At 57.2% G+C, this 27,960-nt stretch overlaps 1 protein-coding gene across 1 annotated transcript in view; it reads left to right on the forward strand.

The window, feature by feature from the left end:
- LOC132671098 (contactin-associated protein-like 4) overlaps positions 1 to 27,960 on the forward strand; it is an 80,505-nt gene that overhangs the window by 9,944 nt on the left and 42,601 nt on the right. The window contains exons 3-12 of the mRNA XM_081796533.1: positions 473 to 591; positions 4,001 to 4,148; positions 9,730 to 9,933; positions 10,543 to 10,724; positions 12,727 to 12,870; positions 13,634 to 13,901; positions 17,487 to 17,636; positions 19,697 to 19,868; positions 23,793 to 23,899; positions 24,613 to 24,732. Of these exons, the coding sequence (XP_081652659.1) occupies positions 473 to 591; positions 4,001 to 4,148; positions 9,730 to 9,933; positions 10,543 to 10,724; positions 12,727 to 12,870; positions 13,634 to 13,901; positions 17,487 to 17,636; positions 19,697 to 19,868; positions 23,793 to 23,899; positions 24,613 to 24,732 (1,614 nt within the window). The remainder of the gene's footprint in view (positions 1 to 472; positions 592 to 4,000; positions 4,149 to 9,729; positions 9,934 to 10,542; positions 10,725 to 12,726; positions 12,871 to 13,633; positions 13,902 to 17,486; positions 17,637 to 19,696; positions 19,869 to 23,792; positions 23,900 to 24,612; positions 24,733 to 27,960) is intronic.

A 27,960-nucleotide genomic window follows, 5' to 3' on the forward strand; every position in this document is an offset into this window, starting at 1 on the left:
TGGGTCACGGGAAGGCAGGCACCCTCCGGGCTGTACGTGGGTACAGGTTCACCCAAGCCCTGGCACGTAGCCGTAGTAGCCAGTGGAGAATTCTGGTCAGCGCCGGTCTGTCCCCTGGGCCCTCCCCCACAGGAGGATGAGGGGATCCGCCTGACACGATCCCCTGCCCTATCCCGGGGGGGTGAGGGGACGCGACCCTGCTGGTACTGTCCCTGCCTCGTCCTCCTCAGGTCCTCCAGGCCCCCCTCTACTTGCCAAGCAGGGAGCTGCCCAGTTGGTGAATCTCTCGAGGAAGCCACTTAGATCTCCAGGTTTCCTTGGTCACCTTCAGGTTTGTGCAGACCTCCCACGGAGCAACTAGGTCAGTTACTGGCTGTGCGGATCAGTGTGCCTGGTAGTGAAAACACTCCGTGGTGCTCGAATCTGTGGCCCACCATCTCCCTGATGCAAGCCTCTGCTGACCACGGGCCAGGAAACCCCAGCCCTCCCGGCCCCCCTGGTGACACCCTGGTTTCTGCCAGTCCCCCGTGCCAGGGCCTGCCTGGCATCGTGTTTCTTCTGCCCCAGATGTCCTGCTGGCCCATCCCTGACGTGAGAGGACCCCAGGGCCGGACCCCCAGCTGGCCTTCCTTCCCAGACCCTTGAACAATGGCTCCACAGCCTGTGCCCGGGCTCCCAGCCTCCCAAACACGGGGTTAGAGCCTCCCCGGAACGGCATCCTTCCCCCTGAAATGCACTCGAATGAGCGGTCCATGGATGCTTCATCTGGTGGCCTTTTCTTTCCTCCAAACGACATTTATTTGAGCTTCATCACGTCTGAATGTCGAACATCTCTCTGTACGTGGATTGTCGCTGTCTGGAAGCACAGAGACAAGATTACATTCCTTCTCCAGGCTTGTCCAGGAGGAGACAGACTCATCCACGCTGTCGCGGGAAAAAGGAGGCATTTTCGTGCCGATGAGATGCGGTAAAACAGGAGACGTTTCAGGAGAACTCACTGGTCGTCTCCATTCGAGGGCTGGTCATTCATCGCTCCCCGTTCGAGAAGCGGAATGTTTTTCTTTTGAAAATAAAACAGAAGAGTCCATATTTCAGTTTCTTTCCAAGTTTTCACAAAGAGAAGAAGCAGCCGTGGATGAATCACGCACTGGCCTCCAGGCTGTCTGCACGTTTACTGACCGACAAGCGAGTATTTTCTCCGTTTGTTGGTTAAAATCACCACCTGGGCACCAGGCCTCGGGATGTTCCATGAGGGACAATCATCTTAATTCGTTATTGTCCTACAGCTCATAATGAAGCAAGATACCAACTCTAATGAATTTTATTTGCATGTTAATTAAGTTTAAAACAGCCCATCTCAATTATCTCTTGCTGATTCATTGTTGTTGCTGGGTTTTATTGTCACTCAGTCACTCACCAAGGACAGAACCAGGGTGTTAGAAGGCTCTGCGGGGTTTCTGCTGTTGTGACCTTTCCCACTTGATCCGGGTCAGGCTGAGCCATCTCAACGTGAATAACCCAGCAGGAAGGAACACCCCACAAACACGTTCCTGAGTCAGAAACCGACACCCGGGTCTTCAATGCGGCCACAGGAGCCACAGGAAACCAGCGGTTTCTAACCAGGCGGCCCTCTGCTTTCCGTCCATGTTCGCGGGTGATGTCGGGGTTAACCCGAACCCACAGGAGGGGCACAGGGCCTGGGGACAGTCGTGGCCCTTCTCCCTGGGGCAGAGCCCAGGCTCCCAGGGCCACAGGAGGGACAAGCCCAGTGTCCCCGTACAGGTCACGGCCCTTTCTGCACCTGCTGTGGCTCAGGCTCCAGGCTGAGGGAGGCGGGCTGCTTGGCTCCCCGCTGCCAGTGCGGGGACCCGTTAGGGTCACAGGAGGGCATGGGCCTCTGGATGACACTGAGCGTGGAGCCCCCAGAGCAGAGCCTGGGCTTCTGACCCTGAGCGGGCCACACGGGCCACATGGGCCACACGGGCCACTGCCACTCTTCGCCCAACATGCTGACGTTGTTCCCAGGACAAGAGCTGCAGCTGGGCCATCATCGATTGTGGTTCTTTCCTAAACTGCAGGTTCGAATTTCCACCTAGGAAAACCACTGGACATCTGATTGATGATTTAATTTTTTTATGTTTATTTATTTTGAGGGAGAGAGAGAGACAGAGCACAAGCCTGAGAAGGGCAGAGAGAGAGGGAGACACAGAATCCGAAGCAGACTCTAGGCTCTGAGCCTTCAGCACAGAGTCCGACATGGGGCTTGAACTCACGAACCGTGAGATCATGACCTGAGCTGAAGTCAGACGCTTAACTGACTGAGCCACCCAGGTGCCCCTGATTGATGAGTTTAAATAGAGGGATCGGGAGAGTTCTTTGCTGGCTGAGCTGTAAGCCGTGTGCAGTGTGCAGATTCGAGGGCAGGTGGGCCTGACGAGGGCCCCGCAGAGGTCCGTTCAGGCTGGGACTGTCCTCAGGATGACCACAGTGACCGTGAGAGTGCATTCCCATCTGAAGTTTGAATGATAAATTAATGCTGTTTCCGGGGCTTTTATACTACAGTTGAACTATCTTTTGCATTATTAAATAGTACCTAAGTCAGAAGTTAAAAGGCCCCTAGAATGATCTTAGTTGTTGGTGAAAGCCACAAAACAAATACTGACGAGGCGTCCTCATAAATACATTTTCCTGCTTTTTAATGAACACGAGCAGAATTTAATTATTTTCTTCACTAATTTTTCTTAATTAGCCAAAAGTGAATCATTTATATGGTAATTGATACGGTTATTTTTATTTATTTATTTTGGAAGTGTGTTTGTTTATTCTGAGAGGCAGCGAGAGTGGAGCGGGGGAGGGGCAGAGGGAGAGCTAGAATCTCGAACAGGCTCCGCGCTGTCGACTCGTAGAGATCGTGACCTGAGCCGAAACCAGGAGCTGGGCGCCGAACCCGCTCAGCCGCCCAGATGCCCCGATATGTTTACCTTCCAAGTGGAAAGTCAGTTGTGAGTTGGCCTCGGTTCACACACGCCCTCGGTGCTGAGCGGATGTGTTGACCACGAGCACCCACCTGAACACACGCGTGTGCACACACACACAACAGATACGTGGCCACAGGCACGTGTGTGCACATATCTTCGCACACGCGTGCCCAGATGTGTGCACACTTGTGTGTACACACCCGATACAAACACACACACTGGTGTGTGCATGCTCACACATGTTCACAGGCACACGTGGGCACACAGACATGCTCACACACATACAACACACAGACACGTGTTCACTCACACACGTGTGTTCACTCACACACACGTGCCGGTGCGCCCACACTGACACACACACTCTCACCAGGGTTGGGTGAGCCCGGGGGTGCCCACTGGGTCCTCAGGGGGCACGGAGCTTCCCCCGGGGTGGGGGGAGGGCTGCTGTTCACAGAAGGCGTCCCCTCCACGTGGGCCCCGACAGGGCCCACGGGTCACCGTGTCTCATTCCCACAGAGGCTCCTCTGTGTGGCGCAGGCCTGACCACTGAGCACCGGGGCTGTCACCTGTGTTGTCCCTGCACGTGGCACACCTGTCCTCCCCGGCACAGAGGGGCCAGGGTGGCAGGAAGGCCTGCGAGGGCCTGGGCCAGGCCACGTGAGGACTCGGCACGTCTCCTGGTCTCCTGACCCGGTCCCGCTTGTGCAAAATCACAGGGACTCGAGGAAGAGGACTTCCCAGGACTCGTGTGAGGTCACGTGTAGAATCCACACTTCACGTGTTTGCCCTCAGTGGGTTCAGGGCCCGCCTCCCACCTGAGGCCGGGCCGTGAGCACGTGTGAGCCCCACACAGGCCAGGACGCCATGCACGTCCCAGCGCCCGGGGTGGCCGCAGAAGGCTCCAGGTCCCCTACCTCCTGCTGGGCTGCTGGTGTGTCTGGGGGCGGGGGCGAGGGGGTCGGGGAAGCGGAGAGGAGAGAGGGGACCCCACGGCGCGCTGAGGCCCCACTCTCTTGCAGGGCTTTCCGGGGAACGCCAGCGCGGACAGCGTGGTGCAGCACCGGCTGCGGCCGCCCGTGGAGGCCAGGCACCTGCGCTTCCTGCCCTCCGCCTGGAGCCCGGCCGGCCGCATCGGGATGCGTGTGGAGGTGTACGGGTGCCCGTTCCGTAAGTGCCCACACCGCGCCGCCCCCCTGGGTCACCGGGACCTCGGCACAAATTCAGAGACTGGTGGGGGCTTTTCTCAGATTCCTTAACAAGGACAGTCGATTCTCTTCCATTTTCTTGTACAAACGGGAGCTAAAACCCTCGGGTTGTTCTTAGGATCTTCTGTCTGTCTGCTCGCGTAGGCAGCCTTGGCCCCTCTCTCCCTTCCCTGTCTCTGTCCCTCTGTCTCCCTTTCTATCTCTGTTCCTCTGTCTCTGTCCTTCTATCTCTCTGTTCCTCTGTCTCTCTTCCCCTGTCTCTGTCCCCTGTCTATCTCTGTCCCTCCGCCTCCTTGTCCCTCTGTCCCCAGACACACAGTGATGTCACAAGCCCGGGGTCCAGGGGGTGGGCCTGCCTGTCCATGATGTGATACAGTCACAAGGGCCACTGCCCGCTCACTGACCACCTGCACACCGGTCAGGACTTGTTCTCTAGGCAGGTCTGCCGTGGAAGGTGGGTCCGCTCTCCGTGTCGGGAGGGGACGCACAAAGGGAGCTTGAGGGTGGTCAGCTGCTTGGCTCGGGGAGGCGGGTTTGCAGCCGTCGGGCATCGGGGAGCCCCGGGGACGCCTGGGTGGGGATCCAGCCTGGGGGCCGCGTGGCCCGGCACAGCCAGCACCACGTGGGGGACCGAGTGATGCCCCTGTGCCAACACGTCGTCCCCAGCGTTCCTCCTGCCCCATCCGTGTCCTCACGCCACGGACACCCAGACCACGAGGGGCTCCCTCTTCCCCTCAGGGAACACATGCTCTGACAAGGCCGCGTCAGGCCTCCCGAGACCCTCCTCCCAGGGCCGTGGCTGTGGCCTTCCCAGGGGACCAGCAGCCCTGAATTTCACAAAGCCACGCTGCTGGGAACAAAGTGACAATCTGTCACCGTGACCTGGAAAACCACCTGGAGCCTCCTCAGACACATGCAGGACACGCGGCCTGTCATCAGTGTCCACGAGACACAGCCACTTCCATGTTGAAAGTGCTGGGAAAGCACAGGCCTCTTCAGAGTGCCGCTCGGGAGGTGTGGACTGCCCGTCCACGCTGCTCAGGGGGGGTGCACCGTGCCCGTGGACCCTCCCGTCCACGCCGCTCGGGAGGTGTGGGCCGTGCCTGTCAACCCTCCTGTCCACACTGCTCAGGAGGTACGAACCACCCGTCCACGCTGCCCGGGGGGTGTGGACCATGCCCGTGGACACTCCCGTCCACGCTGCTTAGGATGTGTGGACCGTGCCCGCGGACCTCTCGTCCACACTCCCACCTGTCAACACAGTGCCTCTGCCTGCAGATCCCAGAGGAATCCCACCCACTCCCGCCACTCACCCATTCGCAGCCATCACGTGTGGCACTCCCGGACAGACTGGTCTCTCTCTCACACTCGGCTTCCACACTCCTGCCTTTGCAGCTGGGCCATGAGGGCCGTGGGCAGGGCCTGCCCTGGTCTGGTCCCCGAGGCGCCCGAGCTGCTCCCTGACATGGTCGGGACTCCGCGCGGCTGGAAGCACCAAGCGGAGCTCGTGGAGACGAGAGGAACATGAGGGTATTCACACGGAGGGCACAGCCAGGGAGCTGTGCTCACGGCCCCGGGGCCAGTGAGGGGCAGAGGAGGGAAAGTCACCAGGAGGACACGCTGGGGTCGGGGCTCTCTCTGCATGGATGCGGCAGACTCTTGCTGCGGCTGGACCGAGGATGGCTCTGCGGGCTGCACCTGCCCGGGGGGGTCTTTTCCGCGAGCCACCAGCCTCCAGGGCACAGCTCACCCGCCTCACGGCTTTCGCACTGCTCCTTCCATGGCATCGGTCACTTTGCTCACTGACACCCACCTGTGCCCCCACACCACTGTCCACGCCAGCTCTGGGACACCTCATCTGGCTGACCTTGGAGCCTTCCCTCCAACCATCTCCAAGCACTGTTTGTGAGCCCGAGTTCTCTCTCGCAGCGGGTAGGCGCTGCCGCCAGGATCACCTTGCCGCCTTGATACGCAAGATCAACCGGCAGGAGCCACTGGCGGACCTGGGCCCAGCGCGGGGTCTGCTGTGAGCGGGATTCCACGGAGGATATGTTAAAGGAAATGAGACATCGTGGGAGGGAGAAATTCCCGCCTTGACAAAGAATACGGGAAAGCTGTTTAGGTCTTTCCGTCGCGTGAAGCCTCTTGTCAAATGCAGGCGTGAGCTGGAGGACGAAGCCGGGTGTGAGACCCCCACGGCACGCAGACTGCATTCCAGCGGCAGCCTGGTGCCCGGTGGTTATCCCCAGCACCGGGAACGGTCGGGAGCACGGCTCCCTGAGCAAGAATCTGGAAGTGGACCTGTGGACCGGTTTCCAGTTGACCGCAGGCGTTGCAGAGGACGGGGCTTAGCGCCCCGGCCGCCCCAGAGCAGCCGGCGGGCGCTGGAGTGGTTCTCAGTCATAACTCTGTAGGAACCCTCCTGTAACCTGTAGGGTTTCAGGACCCTCCATGAAAACAACTACATCTAAACACCGGATGACCTCCCTGGTGTGTGTGCCTGAGTGTGTGCACATGCTCCTGTGTGTGCACACGTTCTTACATGTGTGTGCCTGTTTGTGTACATGCGTGCGCTCATATTCCTGTGTGTGCGTGTGTACGTGTGTGCGTGCTTCTGTGTGCCTACGTTCATGCACGTGTGTGCCTGTTTGTGTACATGTGCGCACGCATTCTTACATGTGTATGTGCACGCTTTTGTGTGCCTGCATTCATGCACGTGCGTGTGCTTGTGTACATGTGTGCGCTCGTGTTCCTGTGTGTGCGTGTGTGTACATGTGTGTGCACCTGATCCTGTGTGCGCGCGTGTGTGTGCGAAAGCTGTGCTCGTGCATGTCCCTGTGTTCGCGCACACATGTGTACATGTGTGTGCGTGTGTGTGCATGTGTCCCTCACTGGGGAGAGCAGCTGAGGAGGCAGCAGGTGGTAATTTCCCGACAGGACCTTTCTCAGAGGGTCCTGGGTGGGGCCTGGGGTCCCTTAACCGCCTTCTTACCCTTGTCTCCAACAATCACCGCCGCGGACACGGACGTGCTGGTAAAACCCGGAACCAGGAAACACAAAGCGCAGGACGAATCACTGGCGGAGCCGCCAGAGCCTCACAATGGGACCCCTTCCCACCCGCGCCTGTGCTCACGCCAGCAAAGCTGCAGACGGAGCGGCCCCACAACTGGAATTCTCTGTCACGGCCGGAGCTTCCTGCCGCACGGTCCCTCGTCTGCTGCAGCGTGGGCGTCAGGGGGTGCCGACGGCGTGGGGGGCGGGGACTTGCGGTTCCCGCTGCGAGCAGGCAGGGGTCCGCGGGTGCTAGGTCGCATGCGGGCACGGGGTCGCGGGCGGGGGTCCGCGGGGGCGTGGGGCCACAGGCGGAGGTTCGCGGGTGCTGGGTCACGGGCGGGAATCCGCGGGCCCTGGGTCACGCGGGGGTGTGGGGCCACAGGTGGGGGTCATGTGCAGGGGTCACGGTCGGGGATCTGTGGGCGCGGGGTCAGGTGCGGGCGCGGGGTCAGGCGGGGGGATCCGCGGGCCCTGGGTCACGCAGGGGCGTGGGTTCCCGGGGTTGGGGGCGGGAGGGAGGTCCTGGGCATGAGATCTGCAGGCAGGGGTCCGCAGGCACCCTCACCCAAGGACAGAGCAGACACAAGTGTTGTTGAAAGGTGGGCGCAGGGAAAAAAAAAAAAAGGAAAGGTGGGCGTGGCTGAGAGACCCTGAAATCATCTGGCTGCGCTCGTGCAGGCCTGGTGGTCTGACCTGTCGTCCGTGTTTCTCCTCATTCAGAAGAAATAATTGGGCAGATAACCCCCTCTTTAATATTTAGTCATTGTACACCTGGTAAATAAATTAATTCTACGTACATTAACAAGACGTAAGAAAATAAAACATGAATTTTAAAAAGATACCCTCATTTTTAAGTGTTTGTTTATTTTAAGAAAGAGAGTGTGAGTGTGAGAGAGAGCCCCGGAGCAGGGGAGGGGCAGAGAGGGGGAGAGAGAGAATCCCAAGCAGGTTCTCTCTGTGCTGACAGTGCAGAACCCCATGTGGGGCTTTATCCCACCGACCGTGAGATCACAACCTGAGCCGAAATCAGGAGTCGGAGGTTTAACTGACTGAGCCCCCCAGGTGCCCCCTAAATGGGCAAGAGTCATTTAATGGCTTATTTTGCATATGACACTCCCTTTAAGTGGCACGCACATCCCTGTGCAGCCGACCCCTTAACCACGGGCTTTGAGCTGGGGTGGGTGAGGGGTACTTACCTGCTGATTTCTTTTCAGTAAGAACAGTACAGTACCGTGAGTGTATTTCCTCTTCTTCGTGATTTTCTCAATGACACCTTTTCCGTAGCCTGCTGTGCTGTAGTGACTTGGTGGACAGCATGTATGAGATACAAGGTGAATGTTAATCGACTGTGTGTTATCAGGCTTCTGGTCGACAACCCTCGGTAGTTAAGTTTGGGGTGTGTCAAACGTTATGTACAGAGTTCTGGCCCCTTGGGTGTCGGTGCCCCCAAACCCTACGTTGCGTAACAGTCTACCGTAGTTTTGGTTTTGTGAGAAATACGGTCTGTGAAGGAGTGATTCTACTGTGTCACCTGCAGGAAATAGGCCACCAGCGGCCCCACCCAGGTGGGTCTGGACACAGGGGTGCTGGGAATGGGGTGAGGGGGCAAGGTCAAGCTCTGTCTCCTCCCACGGCTGCTGCTGCTCTGGACGGGCCCCTCCCGGCTTCTCCACTGTCCTGTGAACACACCCTCCACAGGGCGCCCCGTTCCCAGGGGCCACAGTCCTTGCTGTCGGGGGTTTTCCAAGATAACCACTTTCCCCCTCTGTAAATGGGCACCCTGATCAAGACCCTGTCCTCCGTGTGCGTGGAACGTGGACACGTTTTCCACAGAGGACACCCGTGCCAGGCGGGGCAGAGAAGAGGTGAGATCAGAGTCCCTTTAGAGCCACAAGCCGCTGGCTCAGGGGGAGAAGGAGCGGTTCGTTGTCTACAGCCTCCTTACTGTTTGTCCTGCTGCCCTGGGTCAGCCTGAGGTGAGACGGTCACCGCAGGTGGGACAGTTCTGCGAAGGGAGCAGGAGTCAGGAGAGCAGACCTGCTACCCTGAGGGGCTCTAGTTCCAACTACCAGGAAGTAGCATCAAAGTCTCCGGGGGCACTGATAAAACAGCAGTGTTCCGAGGGGTTCCATGCCATCAACACTGAGCACGGTGCAAACAGACAGTAGCCATCCAAACAGAATATTCTTACAGGTGAGAAAAATTGTCAGGTGTATCAACACCTGTTGGGAGAAATGTGTCATCTGCTGAGTAGGTCAGACAGGTACTATTTATGTGTGTGTGTGTGTGTGTGTGTGTGTGTGCACCTGTGTATGTGTTAGTGTGCCTTCATGTGTGTGTGCACCTGTGCGTGTGTCTATGCACCTTTGTGTGTGTGCGCGTGCACCTGTGTGTGTGCATCTACATCCATGTGTAAGGCCCCACACGTTAAAAAATATTCATGAGAAGCAAGCTAATACTTAGAACAACTTTTATCGTCTCTCCTGCAGGATCAGACATGATCGACTTTGATGGAAAAAGTTCCCTGCTTTACAGATTTGTTCAAAGTGGCAGGAGTCCAGTAAAAGACATCATTTCTTTGAAGTTTAAAACAATGCAGAGTGGTGGGGTTCTATTCCACAGACAGGGAAGAAATGGAAATTGCATCACCCTGGAATTAGTGAAAGGGAAACTCCTTCTGTTCGTCAATTCAGGTAAAGTGATCAGTCAAGGGGCTCAGAAATCTGCATACTTAGATGTAATTTGTACTCGAGTATTTTTATATCTAATCTATTAGCAGGCATGGTAGATAAGTGCTTATATTTACAGATTCTGACTCGGTTTTGGCATAAATATATATATAACATGTGATAACCGTGCCGGGGGCAGTTCACTGGCGCTCTTTGTATCCAGCGACCACGCCTCCCTCTCTGGTCCCCGGGGCCTCCCAACCGCTCTGCCCACTGACGTTTCAGGCCAGACGACTCTGCGTGGGGGCTGCCCTGTGCCTTGGATGGTGTTCGCCAACATCCCTGCCCTCGACCCGCCACAGACTGGTAGCGGGGCTCACACCCCAGCCCTGACCAGAGCCCCCTGGGGGACCAAGCCACCCCCCTCAGGCCCTCCGCCCTGCCCCCATCCAAGAGTTCTCAGCAAAGATGGTGCTTCCGTGGGAAGCAAGTCTGCAGCGGCCCCAGTGGTGAAGGGCAGTGGCCGAGAACAGTCCTGAAGGACAGGGTGTCCCAGGGTCAGATGCAGCAGCTTCACGGGGCTGGGGACCCTCGGCCTGGGCGAGACCTGACTGCACCCGTCTCCCCTGCCAGGCGACGTTGAGCCCTCCCCGTCCGGCCCCGGTGGCGTGGCTCTGGGCAGCCTGCTGGACGACCAACACTGGCACTCGGTGCTCTTCGAGCATGCCCGCCAGCGTGTGACCCTCTCAGTGGACAGGCACTCGAGGCGGTTCCAGGCTCCGGGACAGCTGAGTCACGAGGACCTGGATCCCGAGGTGGGGAGCCTCCCGGGGGTTATGACAGGGCATGGGGGTCAAATGCAGCATAGCCCGGATGGGAGGAGGAATCCTGAAGAGATGCGCCCTTTCCTGGCACGTGCAGTCTGAGCTGAGCCGTGTCCTAAAGCCAGCGTTCGCTGTCCTGGGTGCTCCCACAGCCTGACTGGGAGCACGGCCAGCTGTGCTCAGAGCTGCCAACAGAGTGCACATCAAGTCCCGCCTGAGCCGACAGGGGCTGACCTGGGCTGACCTGGGCTGACCTGAGGAACCTAATCCTGCACCCCAGCTGGATACCCAAGTCAGCAACCAGTTCACATGTTCTTTCTTATCCTTCAGCTTTTAAACCCACCTAACACTTTTGCAGCCCTTTGCACAAGAATATCTAAAATATACAACGATAGGGGCGCCTGGGTGGCTCAGTCGGTTAAGCGGCCGACTTCGGCTCAGGTCATGATTTTGTGGTCCGTGAGTTCGAGCCCCGCATCGGGCTCTGTGCTGACAGCTCAGAGCCTGGAGCCTGTTTCAGATTCTGTGTCTCCCTCTCTCTGACCCTCCCCTGTTCATGCTCTCTCTCTGTCTCAAAAATAAATAAACGTTAAAAAAATTTAAAAAAAAAAACGAAAATATACAACGATATAAGGCTTATTCCATTTTTGTAAGACATTTGCAGATTCAGGAACTATTAAAAACAAGCTAAATACTAAAGCCAAAACAAAAAAATGTTGGGGCGCCTGGGTGGCTCAGTCGGTTAAGCGTCCCACTTCGGCTCAGGTCATGATCTCACGGTTCGTGAGTTCGAGCCCCGCGTCGGGCTCTGTGCTGACAGCTCCGAGCCTGGAGCTGCTTCGGATTCTGTGTCTCCCTGTCTCTCTGCCCCTCCCATGCTTGCACTCTCTTTCTCGCTTGAAAATAAATAAACGTTAAAAAATTCTAAACAAAACCGTGTTTGGCAGGCATAGACAGTAGGCCATTCTTGTCTTACTTTGCGTCATCCTTCATTTTCTTGCCCTAAACTCTACGTAATGGCAAAAATAACATCATATTTTATACACAGACGAATGTGAATTCCATCCAGAGATGTATGTCAACTAGAAAATCATTTTTTATAATTTTTCATGTTTATTGATTTTTGAGAGAAAGAGAGACAGAGCATGAGGGCGGGAGGAGCAGAGAGAGAGGGAGGCACAGAATCCTAAGCAGACTCCAGGCTCTGAGCTGTCAGCACAGAGCCTGATCTGGGACTTGAACTCGTGAACCGTGAGATCCTGACCCGAGCCGAAGTCAGACGCTTAACCCACTGAGCTGCCTAGGCGCCCCAAGAAAATCATTTCAATTTTCTGCCTATACTTTTGCGCGGGTCTGGGGCTGCACACGGATGGGGTGTCCTGTGCCGTGGACACACTCGTGATGCTCCCCTCACCTGACACACCACAGCCGATTTGACAAGCCCCCCCAAGGAGACCAGTTAATCTAATACGTGACATTGAGATGGGGCGGCTGTCGTGGGCGGCTTCCCGGGACCCCAGGATGAGCCCTTGGGAAGAGCTGTAAGGGAAGGTAGGCAGGACAGGGCGGGGGTCCTGCGGCCACCCTGGAGGGCCGGCTGCTTCCCTGAGCTGCCCGCCTGCACCTGCCACCACTGGGGGGCCCGCCCAGGGCAGCACACCAAGGTGCGGGGCTGGGGGGAAGCCTGGGGCCCGTGATCTGCTCTGGCCCCGAGTCCGGGCCGCGCTGAACCTGCCGGCCCGTCAGGAACATCTGTCACCCTGACCTCCCGAGGGTCCCAGTGAGACTCCGAGTCGCACGTTCCCCGGAGGATGGAGGGGCTCTCGTCAGCTGTGTGTAGATGGTTTCGGAATCTGCGTCTCACGGTTTCATTTAACATCAGCGAACACAACACATCCCCTGTGCCCCTTCCTGCCATACCCGAGTCATGAAGTTTAAGCATATTACTGGCAAATCACTAACAGATATGATTGATGTCATTTTTCTTTCTAAGATCAGCTTTGGAGGGATTTTAGCACCTGGAAAGTCTGTGGCATTTCAAAGAAAAAACTTTGACGGATGTTTAGAAAATATTAATTTTAACGGAGAGGAAGTCATTGATTTGGCCAAGAGGCGCAGACCCCAGATCGTCCTCAGGGTAAGAGTCTGCCTGGGGGCAGAGGGCGGGGCCTCAGAGGTGCCCCTGGGTGACATCCGATTAGGGTGACTCTCGTCACAGCCTCCTCACCTGAGCGAGAAACACAGATCAAAACACACATAACCGACAGTGATTTGTGTAAATAAGAGAGGAAGAAACACATTTTCCATTCACATGTGAGCAGAAGGTGAAGTCTTAGCTTCCGGCGAGCAGAGAGGTGGTCCTGCGGGGACCAGGCCCCTTGGCGACGGGGTCTCCTCCACGGACCACCCCACGGGGCGCCCGGCCCTGCTTCTCCTCGCGTGTAAATACAGCATTTGCCGTGGGAGTTTGGACACGCGCGTGTTCAACAAGTTGTGTTTTCTGTGGCCCTGGGGACATGATAAGGAGGTTCCATGTGGTGTCTTCACGTCAGAGGCCTAACCCCCACCTGCCTCCCAGTATTGGGTCCCGAGACCTGGGGCCTCATCTCTTGCCTTGGGTCACAATGCCTGTCCCTGACCTCTGTCACCCGAAACGTGAATTTTGTCCCAACGGGCTGAGCGGGCGCTGGGCTTGTCCTGGCTTCGCCCAGAGGCCACCTGCTCTGGGGTGAGACGCTGGTGTGGCCTGTGTCTCTTGAGGCTGGCAGGGGGGAGGGGGGAGGTGGGCAGGGGCCCTGCGATTCTGGCTGGGGGGGTGCGGGGCTGGGGGCCCCGGTGGGGGTTGGGGTGAGGACCATCTCCTCCCCCAGGGCCTCCTCAGATCTGCTTCCTGTCCTCAGGGCAACGCCTCCTTCTCCTGCTCGCGGCCACACACGGTGCCGGTCACCTTTCCCAGCGCAGGGAGTCACTTGGTGCTGCCGGGCTCCCCCACCCGGGACGGGGCCTCCAGCATCAGCTTCCAGTTCCGGACGTGGAGCCCTGCGGGTCTGCTGCTGTCCAGCTGGCCCCCTCGTGGCTCTGGGGGCTTTCTTCTCGCACTCAGAGACGGGGCCCTCAGCCTGGGGCCGTCCCCGTCTCCAGGACAAGCAAGCAGTGACGTCACCACAGGTAATGCACGTCCCCAGACTGCAGCCCGCACGTGTGTCACGCTATGATCTTAACGATGATCCCTTGAGCCCGTAAGACACTCGGGGCCCCACTTCAGGAAGCTGTGCCCCATTTCCCCCGGACGCCGCTCACACCCCTGTGGCACCAGTGTTCGCGCCCAAAGTGGTCATAACAGGTGACGGCCACGGCCCGGCCCAGCCTCCAGGGAGGCGGGAGTGCTGAGAGCCCCCCACTCCACCCCCTGAGCCCCGCCCTGGCAGCGCTGACCACACACCAGGCTCGTGTCCCGCATGCACCCCTGTGCGTTTGCTCCCTCTGGGGAAACACAGCAGAGTGAGCCCGTTCCCGACCTCCAGTGTTGGCGTCAGACTCGACGGCACCCGCTAACCTCCCCAACCCCAGCTGTGCACCCAGAAATGTGGCGGCACGGTCGGAGGAAATCCTACATCCTGGGGACACACAGCTCCCCGGCGAGGAGACATTCTGGCTGGACAAACGCTTTGATGAGCCTTTGACGTCAGTGCTGACGTTCTGGAGCAGCGGGCGTTTGGGGACGGAGGACAGGAGAGGCGGGGCTTGTCCGCCCACTGCCCCCAACGAGGAGTGGGCTTACTGTCGGGTTTGCGGGTTGGTGTTGGATCTGAGAGCCTCGGGCAGGGACAGGGACGGAACAGAGACAGAACCACAGCCTGGCCATTGGGCCCCCGCACACTGACTCTGATTTTTAAAATGACGGGTGCGCACGTCTTCTCAGAAGACCCAGCCGGCCTGCACCGCGCTTCCTTAGGACTCGCGGTGCCGCTGAGCCATCTGTGAGCTCACAAGTGAGGCAGCTACAGGGTCTCTGATGTGGCAGGCACAGGGGGTCCCCGTGGGCGCCGTGCAGGGCCACGAAGGCATTGTCGGCCTTCACCTAATCACGGACTCTTAGGCTTACGGCCCACTCTATCCGTCCAAGAACCCACGGCAGGAGCGGTATGGATGGGGCGGAAAGGCGCCGGGAAGCTGCTGACTATGAAGACCCGACACACGCTCCACGCAGCCCCCGACTTACCTCTGCTTCCGCCTCGCCTGCCACCGAGAGGGCGGGAGCTCCAGAACCAGTGTTTCCTCCAACTATCTGCAGAAGGACTGCCCTCATACGGCGTATCGAATGCGGACAACGGGGCAAATTTACAGGAGTAGGTTCATGAGGAGGAAATCGATCACATTCAGTGTCTCAACCACAAGCTGGCTCAGAGATCAGTTGGCATCAGAAAAAAGGTTAATTTCTGTCATTGCGCCACGAGCACGAAATAAGTTGTGATGAATCTGATGTGCTCTGAAGAAGTTTCAGTCATGGCCTCATTTTAAGGGTCTCAAAGAAACGGCTTCAGGGCAACATGACTTTAATAAGAGGCACGAAGCCAGTTTAACTTCTAGTCAATTGGCTTTCAAATCTTACACTCATGTTTCCCTCCACCCAGTGGGGGTGCCCCTGAGCTGCCCCCTCGCCCTGCCCTGGGGCTCCAAGTCCCTGCAGGTGCGGCCCCCCATCCACCCACCAGCTGGGCCCAGGGCTTCACTCCCAGGGATCAGAATGTGGGAAAGTGAAGAGCTTTGCTTCTGTGACCAGAGCACAGCGCTGGTGCTTTGGTCCTGGAAGGCCCCCTCATCCCCACTGAGGGCAGGCGCTGCTGGGCTGTGAGGGCCCCTGAGAGGCCCACAGCACCAAAGACTGCATGCGGCCACCAGCCCACGTCCACCAAGGAGCAGAGACCCTCAGACAGCAGCCCGTGGGGACCGACCCCACGACAACCCCAGGGTCCTGCCCCACTGAACTTTCAGAGCGGACCCCAGGCTGAGCCGATGCCTGCGGGGATGACCCGAGAAACCCAACTGCGACCAGGGGCACCAGCCGCACCCAGACCCCACCAGGAAACTGCCAAACTGGAGGCAGTTGTGGTGCTCTGAAAAGTGACCAGATGGCTATGTTCACCCCTATTGGAACACTGAGTATCAATGCAGAGCCCACAGTTGAGGTAGGAGGAACCCCCGATGCCTTCACGCAGGAGACCCCCGTCAGGCCTCCAGCGGTGCCCACGGCCAGCGGTTGACTATTTCAAACACGGCAGGTGGAAGAACGTTCTGCAGCATCTTTAATGGGAATAGGATATTTATTCATGAATTATAATAAATTAAACTTTTCTGTTAAGCAAGGGTAGCTTTTTCCCTTGGTTATCAGACACTTAAGTTGGAATTTGATATTAAGGTTCTTGCCTAGAGTCCCGTTAAATAGTGCGGAACATGAAGCTGAATTGGGCTACAATTTGAAAACACGTTTGAATAGAAGGTAACATTTTCAACATCCTTTCCAACTTTGTAAATGCTCATTTTAAATCGTTGACAAATATTATTTCAACCAGAGATCAAAAAGCATTCCGCGGGGCACCAAAAGTGTTCTCATGCTTTGCCCCGCCCCCCCTTGAATGTTGAAGCAGCAGAGGGCAGAGGGCAGAGGGCAGCACATACGACAGCCACTTGGGGATGTGGAAACGTTTAAGTGCCTTTCCAGCTGGCTCTGTGTTTACTGTCTGGGCTGAACCACGACCAACCCCAGACAATGACTCAGAGATGTTTTGGTTTCCTTTTCCATTAAAAAAAAAAAAAAAAAAAAAAAAATCAGTGGAAAAAAATCGGGAGATTTAACAGCAAAATCAATCCAGACGCCCGGCTTCCAATAAGAAGCTGGAAATCCGGGAACCACAAGAGACAAACGCTCCGCACGGGGCCCAGCTGCCACCTCAGCCAGGCCCAGGGACGGGGGCGCCTGGCCACTGGGGAAAATCGGGGCAGCAGCCTGTCCACCCTACCATGTTTAAAATGCACCTGCGTGACCCTGGGACCAGAGTCCCCCCAGGAGAAGCCCCTCAGCCCCTCCTCCGCCCAGAGCCTGTCCCCACGGGAGCCCCCTGACCTTGCCAGGTGGAGCGGTAAGGGTCAGAGCCCCCACGCGGCACTCCCGGTGACACGAGCAGCCTGGAGACATAAAGGTCCACAAGTCCCAGCTGTTTCTGGCACTATGTCAGGGGGTATTCGCGGACAGACACATGCTGAGCAGGCTGGAACGGGAGCGGGGCACGGGGCGGCCCCCACAGTGCACCCCTGCAGGGGTTTCCATCTTCCTGGGACGGGAGAGTAGCAGGAAAACAACATCAAACCTCCTCGTATCTACACTGGAGTGTAGGCAAGAGCCACTCTCCCCTGTGGTCCCGAAAGTTCAGTGGCAGGAACGTGGCAGGAAGGCGTCCTCTGCAGGGGTGTTCAGCGGCAGGAATGGGGCAGGGAGGGGTGTTCAGCGGCAGGGACGAGGCAGGAGGGCGCCCTCCGCAGGGGTGTTCAGCAGCAGGGATGGGGCAGGGAGGGGTGTTCAGAGGCAGGGACGGGGCAGGGGGCGCCCTCCGCAGGGGTGTTCACTGGCAGGAATGGGGCAGCGGTTGGGGTGCTCTGAAGCAGGGGCTGGCCTGGCCCTTGGGTCCCTGTCCCCATGGACTCAGGGATGGTGAGGTTTGTGTCACGGTGACCTTCGCTGACCGCAATCCCCAGGTGTCGGGCTGGCCGACGGGCAGTGGCATGCGGTGTCCCTGACGGCCCGGGGGAACCTGCTGAGTGTGGCCGTGGACCAGGCCGGGGCCTCCGTGGCTCAGGCGGCGCTGCCTCTGGAGACCCCTGCCGGCGGTGCCTATTGCTTCGGAGGTGAGTGAGGGGCTAGGGCCCTGACTGCCCCCCTCCCCACTGCGGCGTGGCGTGTGGCTGGTCCCCCACCAGCTCAGCAGAGGGAGGGACCTCGCTATGCTCCCCGCGGCTGTGCTCCCACGGCTGTGCTCCCAGTGGCTGTGCTGAGGCAGCTGTGCTGAGGGGGCTGTGCTCAAGCAGCTGTGCTCAAGCGGCTGTGCTCCCAGTGCCCTTGCTAAGGAGACTGTGCTCCCGGTGGCTGTTGTGAGGTGGCTGTGCTCCCGGTGGCTATGCTGAGGCGGCTATGCTGAGGCAGCTGTGCTGAAGCAGCTGTGCTCAAGCGGCTGTGCTCCCAGTGGCCTTGCTGAGGCAGCTGTGCTCCTGGTGGCTGTGCTGAGGCAGCTATATTGAGGCGGCTGTGCTCCCAACGACTGTGCTGAGGTGACTGTGCTAAGGCAGCAGTGCTCCCAGCGACTGTGCTCCCAGTGGCTGTGCTGATGCACCTATGCTGAGGCGGCTGAGCTCCTGGTGGCTGTGCTCCCGGTGGCTGTTGTGCTCCCAGTGGCCTTGCTGAGGCGACTGTGCTCCCCGTGGCTATGCTCCCAGTGGCTGTGCTCCCTCCCGGTGGCTGTGCTGAGGCAGCTGTGCTCCCAGTGGCCTTGCTGAGGCCTCAGTGCTCCCCGTGGCTGTGATCCCAGCGGCTGAGCTGAGGCGGCTGTGCTGAGGTGGGGTTTACGTTTCCTCAAGAGCGTCCTCTTGTCGCTGGGTGTCCTTTCCCAGCTGCATGTGTTGGAGGCTTAGTCCCCACACTCCCTCTGGTACCAGAGGCCGCCGGGGTCACAGGAACTGCTGGTGGCGTGTCTCTCAAGGGCGCCGTGTGTTAGGCTCCCGAGAGTGAGGGTCAGCGAGGCTGGTGCGGTCTGGCCTCCAGTCGGGAAAGCGGCACCGGTTGCCACGTTCGGATTCTGCCCATGACGTTCACCGTCCTCCCCGCCCCCCACACCCAGCCTTAGCCCTGGGGGGGCCTCTGGCTCCGGGCTCCGAATCGCCCCGACAGGCCCAGCGGAGTCCCGTGTGGCTCGGCTTCCCACTGACCTTGTGGCCCGGGCACCACAGCCTCCTCTGGGGAGGCCCCGCCAGCTCCGAGAAGGAGCAGGACCCTCCTGGGAGCAGGACCTGGGCACGGGGGGTCCCTGGTGGGGGCTGCTCGCTGCTTCTGCGAGAGCAGAAGCGCCCCTCGCTTTCTGGCCCAACAACATCGCTCAGCCTCTGTAACTTGAGGGATTTGTGCTTCTTTTTTTGTTGTCATGTTTATTTATTTTTGAGAGAGACAGAGATAGAATGTGAGTGGGTTAGGGGCAGAGAGAGAGAGGGAGACACAGAATCTGAAGCGGGGTCCAGGCTGTCAGCACAGAGCCTGACACGGGGCTCGAGCTCATGAGCTGTGAGATCATGACCTGAGCTGAAGTCAGACGCTCAACCGACTGAGCCACCCAGGAGCCCCAAGGGATTTGTACTTCTTTTTTTTTTTTTTTTTTTTAACATTTATTTATTTTTCAGACAGAGAGAGACAGAGCATGAACAGGGGAGGGGCGGAGAGAGAAGGAGACACAGAATCGGAAGCAGGCTCCAGGCTCTGAGCCATCAGCCCAGAGCCTGACGCGGGGCTCGAACTCACGGACTGCGAGATCGTGACCTGAGCCGAAGTCGGACGCTTAACCGACTGAGCCACCCAGGCGCCCCAGGGATTTGTACTTCTACTAGAAGGATCTGTTCTTCCGTTTCCAATCTTAAATCCGTGTAGGTCTGAATTGTTTTTGTTTACGATACACATTAAAGGAGCTGAAACTTTCTAGCATGTGCTTTAGGGAAGGTCACGCTTCAGGCTCTGAAGTGTACAGGTAGCTTGCTTTCTGAGTCCCCACACCAGCGTCACCTTGCACCCCGCAGACCTAGCCTTCGCGACCCCCCAAGTGAGCGGAAGTGCCAGGGTCCATACAGGACCTGCCTTCCACAGCGGGACGCCTCAGCCTCTGTCCTGACCCCGTCTCTCTCTTGTGTCCCCGCCTCTGAGCCATCAGGGTGTGTCCCTCCAGGCTCTGGGTCGGAACGCCAGGCATCGCTTGCTGGCTTCCAGGGCTGCCTGAGGCTCATCTCCATCAACGCCCGAGAGGTGGACCTGATTTCAGTACAGCGGGGGTTGCTCGGGAGCTTCAGCGACCTGCAAATAGACTCCTGCGGCCTCCTGGACAGGTAAGGGCGGGGCACGCACCCTCGGCGGGGCCTGGCGCCCCTGCCCCCATCTCCCCAGATGTCCCCTCTCTCCGCTCTGTCCGTGGGGAGTCAGCCCCGTTTCCAGCGGGAGAGAGGGGAAACCGTGTCTATAACCATATGAAAGCTTCTTTGAAACGCCAGCATGTGGGTGGAAGGCGTGTGCTCATGAGTGCCACGTGTGGTCACGTCTGTGAGCCCCCTGACTCAGAACGGGCGCGTTGCTGAAATTTTCCATGGAGAGAAATAAGTCGCAATGCGTGGCTGGACAGCACGGATCATGACTGTCAAATGCAGGAACCCAACGGCCCACGTGGTCGGGCCGGGGTGTCCCCAGGGTGGACTCCCGAGCCACCCCGGGTCCACAGGGACGGCGAGCTCCGGCCTGCCTGGGGACAGGTTGCTGGGACCATGGAAGGGACACACACTCCACTGCGGACCACGACCTCGGGGGTGTCCCTTGGAGGAGAAACTCCTGAAATGCCAGGAGTGGGCAAACGAGCAAGAGCGCCAATGTCTGTGGCGGGAAAGCCAGGCCTCCCACGGGGGTGGCCTGGGGAGACAGGCTGGCCGATGCTGCTCTCCCTGAAAACGCTACTATATTCTGAGAAGCCCCTTCTTCCCTAGTGTGAGCCATCCCGTCTGAATTCACACCCACGTGCTCGATCTGCTGTCACATCTCAGTCCTTGTGACTAGTAATCAAGAAACCATGCTCAGCACCCGGCCATCGTCCTCAATAACCGACAGAGCACCGTCCCACCCCTGGACTCACTCGCTCTAGACATGGTTTCCCCACACGTGCTCACTCCGTTAGTGGCGGCTGGGGTGATCCTTCTACTGAAAGGAGAGGGCAGCCTCCATTTCTGGTGCATGACCTTGGGGGGAAACCACCACATCACGTGGAGGGCACAGCCACCAGCCCCCCTGGCCCGTGGGGCAACCCCCCAGACCCGCACTTGGTGGAGGGACCTTCGGGGGACGGCTGTGGGCAGGAAGGTGGTGTTGGGGTGGCCGGACCTGGTTCCAGCGTCCCGGTCAGCTGCCGCCTCAGCTCTCGGGAAAGCTCTCTAACACACAGCCTTCAGCAAGTGATCTGTGGGGACACGTGTGCGTAAAACTCTTGGAGTAAAAACAGGTCTTTTAATACAAGCGTAGAAAACACACCATTTGACATATAAAGATTCTTTATCACATGTATCAATTCTCAGAAAGATCATGGATGTGAAGTTAGGTCTTAAAACAAGACTTCAGTCTCAGATTCCCGAGGAAATAAAAGCTGCCGGGCGTCTGGGGCGATGGTACCTTTACACACGGTGTCTCCGCACAGGGTTTCGTTTTGATGCCTTTCCCGCTTTGAAAGTCGCTCTTGTATCACCTTTACATGCTCTGCCTTGGAAAAATGAAAATAAATGTGTGCGAAACCGTCCTTCCACGTCGCATGTGAATAGCGTTTTCTTGTTTGCTGCTGAAACCGCTTACGTGGAAGGACACGGTCTGGCTCTTGATTTCCAGGCTCATGGACGTTCTGGTTGTTTCCAGGTTTTGACTGTTAGAAACAGAGCTGCTGTGAATGTTCACAAACACGTCTTTGTAAGGGTTCACCTCCAGTGTCCGTGAGTCCACACCAGGGGGACAGGTCTAGGTTGGGGGCACAGCCACGCTTGCCCACGGTGGTGTTGCGTCTCCAGCCCACCGGCAGCGCAAGGGAATCCCGGCCCCTCCACGCGGGGCGTTCACCGTGGCCTGATGTGGAGAAACGTCTCCTCAAATCCTTTGCACGTTTTTTAGAATTTGTTTTCTTACTGAGTTTTGAGAATCTTTTATCAGATACGCGCTGTATAAATGCTCTTTCTCAGCTTTGTTTTCTTCTTTTATTCTCTAAACACCATCTTTTGAAAAACACAGGCTCTTGATTTCGGCAAAGTCAAATACACCGTTTTTTTCTCTTTTATGGATTGTGCCTTTGATATCGTATTTAAGAAGTCTTTGACTAACCTGAGGTCACAAAGACTTTCTGCTGTGTTTATTCCAGAGGTCTTATAGTCTGAGATTTGATTTATAGCTGATCAATTTTGAATATTATTTAATATATGGTGTAAGGTAGGCAGGGATTTCCGTCTGTTTGTTTTGCATACAGACACCCGGCACCGTTTGATGGAAAGGTGACCCCTCCTCCCTTTCACTGTCTTTGTGCCTTTGTGGACACCCAGCTGTGATGTGTGTAGGTCTCTATCTGGGCTCCCTATTTACTTCCTTTGATCTATTCATCTATCTTTCTGCCAATACCACATGTTCATGATTATGGTCTCTTTACAATAATTATTGAAATCAGGCGGTTTGCCCTCCTAAATTTGTTCTGTTTTCCAAACTGTTTTGGTTGTATTACATCTTTGAATTTTCATAGGAATTTTGGAACTGTCTTGTGAGCTTCTTTTAAAAATTCTGCGCGGAATTTGCCTAGGACTTTGTCAAGTCTGCACATCAGGTGGGGGTGAATTAGCCCCTCCCTGTTCGGTACAAGAACCTAAAAATGTCCTCTCCTTTCTCCCTCCAGCTTTTGTGATTTTCCTGCCAAACATTTTATTGACTCTCACTGTAAGCTCTTCCCTGAATTAAACAGTCGATTCTCTTTTAACAGAATTTAAATAGTAATCGTAATCTTGGGCCACTATTCATCTGTCTGAGGCTGCCATTGGCATTCACCTTTCCAGCCATTAGCGAATTCTTTCAACATGGGGATCATCCTGATGGAATGACCAAGTTGACTCTCTCCTTTTATTCAATGACAGTAAAAGTCCCAAAATTTTCCCCAAAACTTCCAATCTGAAAATAGGAAAAATGGATTCAGCCAGTGGATTGTGACATGCAGGTCAATTAGAAATGGCATATTTACCATGGAAGGAAAGATGGAGTCTTTAGTTTCCAACACAAATTGATCAAGTTCCTCACACAGTAGAAGCATTTTCTTTAGGGGCAGGAGAACAGCAAACACCACCGGCATCCTACAGGCACATACATAACGTCTTGAATAAGTTACAGTAACTATGTTCATGGGTTTTTGTCATCGAAAGTGCTAATGCAAATGTGAGTTTGTTGACGTGGGATTCTCAGGACGTATTAATGAATCACTTGCGGAAGCGTGCCGGTGGCGTTTGTACCGTGTGTGATTACATTTCTAAGCTTATGTGCAAATGCAAGCACACGAACGACTGCTGGTTATTTGCGTAGCGAGGGTCCCCTTTACGTACTCTCTAGACGGGGTGGATACCTGATAATGGACATTTGCTCTTGAGATTCAAGAAAATCAGCTCTACTGTAATCAGTTGAAATTCACCCAGGTCCTGCGAGTGAAATTTCAAGTGTCCCATTCTTCATTTTCATGGCCGATGACAAAATATCCATAGTGCATAGATGGTATTGAGTTTTCCTGAGCACTTTCTTACTTACTTGTTTCCCTTGGGGAAACATAATGCGTGTACACCCTTGATCACACGTGGCCTTTCACTGCACACTCCAGGTGGACCAAGAATCAGAACAGTGAGCCCGGGGTAGATGCCCTGGGGGCGGCCGGCTCCTTCTTAGTCTCTGCTTTTTTCCCATTCTTTCTCTTAAGAATCCAAGTGCAGGAACAATCCAGCACGACACGGTGTCACTATTGTTTTCTGCAAGCGATTTCTATTGCTGGCCACATGGAGAGTCCACACCGTGTTCCCACAGCAGGAAAAGTGCTTCCCCGGCGGACAGGGAAGCACCCAGGCCCAGCCGTCCCAGGTGCACATCAGGCAGTTGGGTCAGGGTGTGTTAGCCGGTGTTTGGGGCTGGCTGGTTCCCGCGTGTGGCCTAAGGGGACCCACATCTCACGATGACCAGGGGTCAAACAGAGACCCTCTGTGCTCTCGTTTCAGGTGTCTGCCCAACCACTGTGAGCACGGCGGCAGGTGCTCCCAGACCTGGACCGCCTTCTACTGCAACTGCTCCAGCACCGGCTACACGGGTGCCACGTGCCACCACCGTAAGCGCTCCGCACCCCCCCCCCCCCGCCACTCCCGCCCCTCCTCCGTCCGCTTCCGGATGCACACGTGCGTGCTTATCTGCAGCCACAACACACACACGTGCATCAGCGGCTGGTTGTGTTCTAGGCTCATTTAAAGTCACTGACAAGAGAGACTCATTTAAAGCAAAGGGGTAATAAACCGGAGAAAATCAATTGTAATCAAAGAGAAGCCAGAAACAAAGTCAAGCAGGCCTACATTAACCTCGGGTTGGGATGCTTGAGTTGACCCCATTTTTCTCCTGAGCTTCCTGGCAACACCAGACGATGGAAATGTGATTGCCCCCAAGTTTTTATGTTCCTAAAAGTAAACCTGTTCCCAGGAGAATCAGGGCAGGGGCCTCTCCCGTGCTGTGGAGGGTCAGATTTCAAAGCCCCACAGCCTGGGGGTCCTCTGACGGTGGTGGTAACCACAGGTACCTTTGTCGGACTTCTTACGTGCCCGGCCCTGCTCTGTTGCCTAATCCCATCCCCACGATGGACCAAAACCCCACTTTCTGGTGGGAAACAGCTGTTCTCTCACTGGTCAGCATTCTCTGCCGGGGTGTGGGTCTCCCAACCGCAGCACCCCTGAGGCTCGGGGCGGCTCTGTGCAGGGTGCTCACGGCACCCCCGGGCACCCCCGGGCTCCGCTCACTGGCCGACGGTACTGACCGGCCGGTGGTTTCCCCCAGCGCTGCATGAGCAGTCCTGCGAGGCGTACAAGCACAGGGGTGAGTCCTCGGGGAGGTTCTACATCGACCCGGACGGCAGCGGCCCCCTGCGGCCCTTCCCCGCGTTCTGCAACATGACAGGTGAGTTAACAATCTCCACTCACGTCCACCTCAAAGTCATAGCCGCGTGAGCAGGAATGTACCTGGCTGGCCGTTCCGTTAGGACAACCTGACGAGAGTGAATAGTTATTCAATGGAAGTATCTGGTACAAATCTGTTAAAAACAGGTCAAAAGTGAACATTTGTAATTATGTCATCATTTGCATGTGTGTACTCTGTGAAGTATTTAAGAATACCATTTTGCCTATTAAATCCTAAAACGAAGGGTTTTCTAAGACTTATTGGATTAATGAAAGTGCAAACCAAAAGCATTTCACCTTTAAAGAACACTGTGTGTATTTAAGCTGTACCGCATGCTGGTCTGACCTACGTGTACGTTCGCACCCTGCATGCAGCGTATGTGACGTCTGTGTGCGTCGTGAACTCCTTACCCAGCGGCCTTTGCAGTGAGCTTAGATGCCATACGATCCACGTGCTTCTGGGCTTCTTAATCCCCGTGTCCACAGGCCTTCTGTCTCTCTGTTCGCTCGTCTGTTCCTGTGGCTGTGGCCACATCCCTGTGTCTCGTCCACGTGGGAGTCTGTGCCTCCACCCCTCACCCCACTCTGCCTTCAGGCCCTCACCCCCAGGCAGGACACCTTCCTCGCTGCTGTCTCCGCATCGCTGTGGAACATTAGCTCCAGTCTCCAGATGGAACGGCTTTCTCTTTAGATTTTCCACCTTCCCAAGTTTCAGATAACATTATCCAGATTTTATTTTATTATTATTATTTTTAAATCTTTTGTAAGTTTATTTATTGGGAGACAGAGAGACAGAGCATGAGCTGGGATGGGGGTGGGGCTGGCAGAGAGAGAGGGAGAGAGAGAATCCCAAGCAGGCTCAGCGCTGACAGCAGCTTGAGCCCATGACCCTGGGATCATGATCTGAGTCGAAATCAAGAGTCGGACACTCAACCGACTGAGACTCCCAGGCGCCCCATTATGCGGATTGTTAGAGAATGTCTCCCTGTGCACTAGACCGGATGCTGTCCCCCCAAGAATCACACCCACCTGGCACCTGTGAATGTGACTGGGTTTGGAAACATGGTTTCTGCAAACAGGGTCCAGCTGAGATGAGGTGGCACCGGGTGAAGGTGGGCTCTTGGGCAAAGGCTGGTGTCCTGACAAGGAGGAGGAAATGGGGGCACAGACACACGATGGGGGACGACCAACACCAGCCCCAGCAGAGCTGCCGGAGGGCACTGTCCTGTCGCATCCTGACCCCGGGTTCTGGGAGGAGAGTCACCCTTGTGCTCTCAGTCACCAGGGAAGCCAACAGAGCCCATTAGGAGTATAAATTCCCTGAGAAAAGAATCATTTCTGGATAGATTTTTTTAATGAGTTTTGAATAGTTTAAAACAATTCCCATGAAATTTTTATGTTCTGTCTTCTCAGTTCTCAGGATAAAATCTGTTTCTGCCTTTAATCACATTATTTGATCAAACGCGAGTCAGGCAGGTGCTCCTGGCAGAGGACGTGGTGTGCAGGCATTTGCGCACCTGCGCCCAGACCACGTAGGGCGGTGGAGACACCGGTCCGTGCCTGACAAAAAGTGGCAGGAGAGTCCAAGGCTGGTGCCGGGCGGCCCCCTTGTCCGGGAGGTAAACACAACTCCCTCTCGCATGTTTCCTGCCCTGAGGCAGCGCGGCCGCCGGTACTGGGGCACCCGATGTTCTGTGCAGACGAGCACGCTCACGCCGGGAGCCACGTCTGGATGTGCAGCCAGCCACACGCAGCCTCAAGGGGGAGGCCTGGCCCCGCTTTGTCTGCCCACCGAGTCCTCCTGGGGTCCACCCTTGTGGGTGTGGCTGCCCTCCTTCAGCCAAGAAAAGCCTCCAGAAGAATGGAAAACGCACCTTCATGCATGTGTGCAGCTCACCCCGCCTCCCCGGCCGCCCCCAGCTCACCCTGCCTCCCCGGACCTCCTCCCAGAGCTCAGCCCCCCCCCAGAGCTCACCCCCCTCCCCAGGACACCCCCAGAGTTCACCCCCCTCCCCGGGACACCCCCAGAGCTCACCCTGCCTCCACGGGCCCCCCCCGCAGAGTTCACCCCCCCCCCCGGAGCTCACCCCCTCCCCGGGACTCCCCCTGGAGCTCACCCCGCCTCCCCAGGCACCCCCCAGAGCTCAGCACCCCCTAGAGCTCACCCCCTTCCCCAGGACACCCCTAGAGCTCACCCCCCTCCCCAGGACATCCCTAGAGTTCACCCTGCCTCCCCAGACCACCCCCCTGGAGCTCATCCCCTCCCCGGGACTCCTCCCGGAGCTCACCCCGCCTCCCCAGGCACCCCCCAGAGCTCAGCACCCCCTAGAGCTCATCCCCCTCCCCGGGACTCCCCCCCCGAGCTCACCCCGCCTCCCCAGGCACCCCCCAGAACTCACCACCCCCTAGAGCTCACCCCCCTCCCCAGGACACCCCCAGAGCTCACCCTGCCTCCCCAGGCCGCCCCCCTGGAGCTCACCCCGCCTCCCCGGCCACCCTGCCCAAGCTCACCCTGCCTCCCCAGGCACCCCCCAGAGCTCAGCACCCCCTAGAGCTCATCCCCCTCCCCGGGACCCCCCCCAGAGCTCACACCTCTCCCCGGGTTCCCCCCCCCAGAGTTTCCCCCCTCCCCGATCCCCCCCCCTCCAGAGCTCACCCTGCCTCCCCAGGCCCCCCCCAGAGCTCAGCACCCCCTAGAGCTCACCCCCCTCCCTGGGACACCCCCAGAGTTCACCCCCCCTCCCCAGGACACACCCAGAGTTCACCCTGCCTCCCCAGGCCACCCCCCTGGAGCTCACCCCCTTCCCCGGGACTCCGGTGGAGCTCACCCTGCCTCCCTGGCCCCCCTGCCCGAGCTCAACCCCTCCCCAGGACACCCCCAGAGTTCACCCTGCCTCCCCGGCCCCCCCCACTTGGAGCTCACGCCCCTCCCTGGGACCCCTCACAGAGCTCACACCCCTCCCCGGGCTCCCCCCTCAGAGTTTCTCCCCTCCCCAATCCCCACCCCCAGAGCTCACCCCACCTCCCTGGGCCCAGGAGTCACACGTCCCTCTGCACTTACCAATCGGGACCCTGTATCAACATTGGGCTGAGAGTCATCAGGGCTTTGAGGATGCCTCAGGGTCTTCCTCGGGTTAGCCCTGTGAGTGATCTCTGGAGGTGCTGCGCGATACCCCCACTTTGAGGACGTGGTGTTGGGAGCCCGGCTCCAAAGGTGCGGCAATGTCAC

The sequence above is a fragment of the Panthera onca genome, chromosome C1 (assembly GCF_046562875.1).
Source record: "Panthera onca isolate mPanOnc1 chromosome C1, mPanOnc1 haplotype 2, whole genome shotgun sequence".
Classification (NCBI taxonomy): Eukaryota; Metazoa; Chordata; class Mammalia; order Carnivora; family Felidae; genus Panthera; species Panthera onca.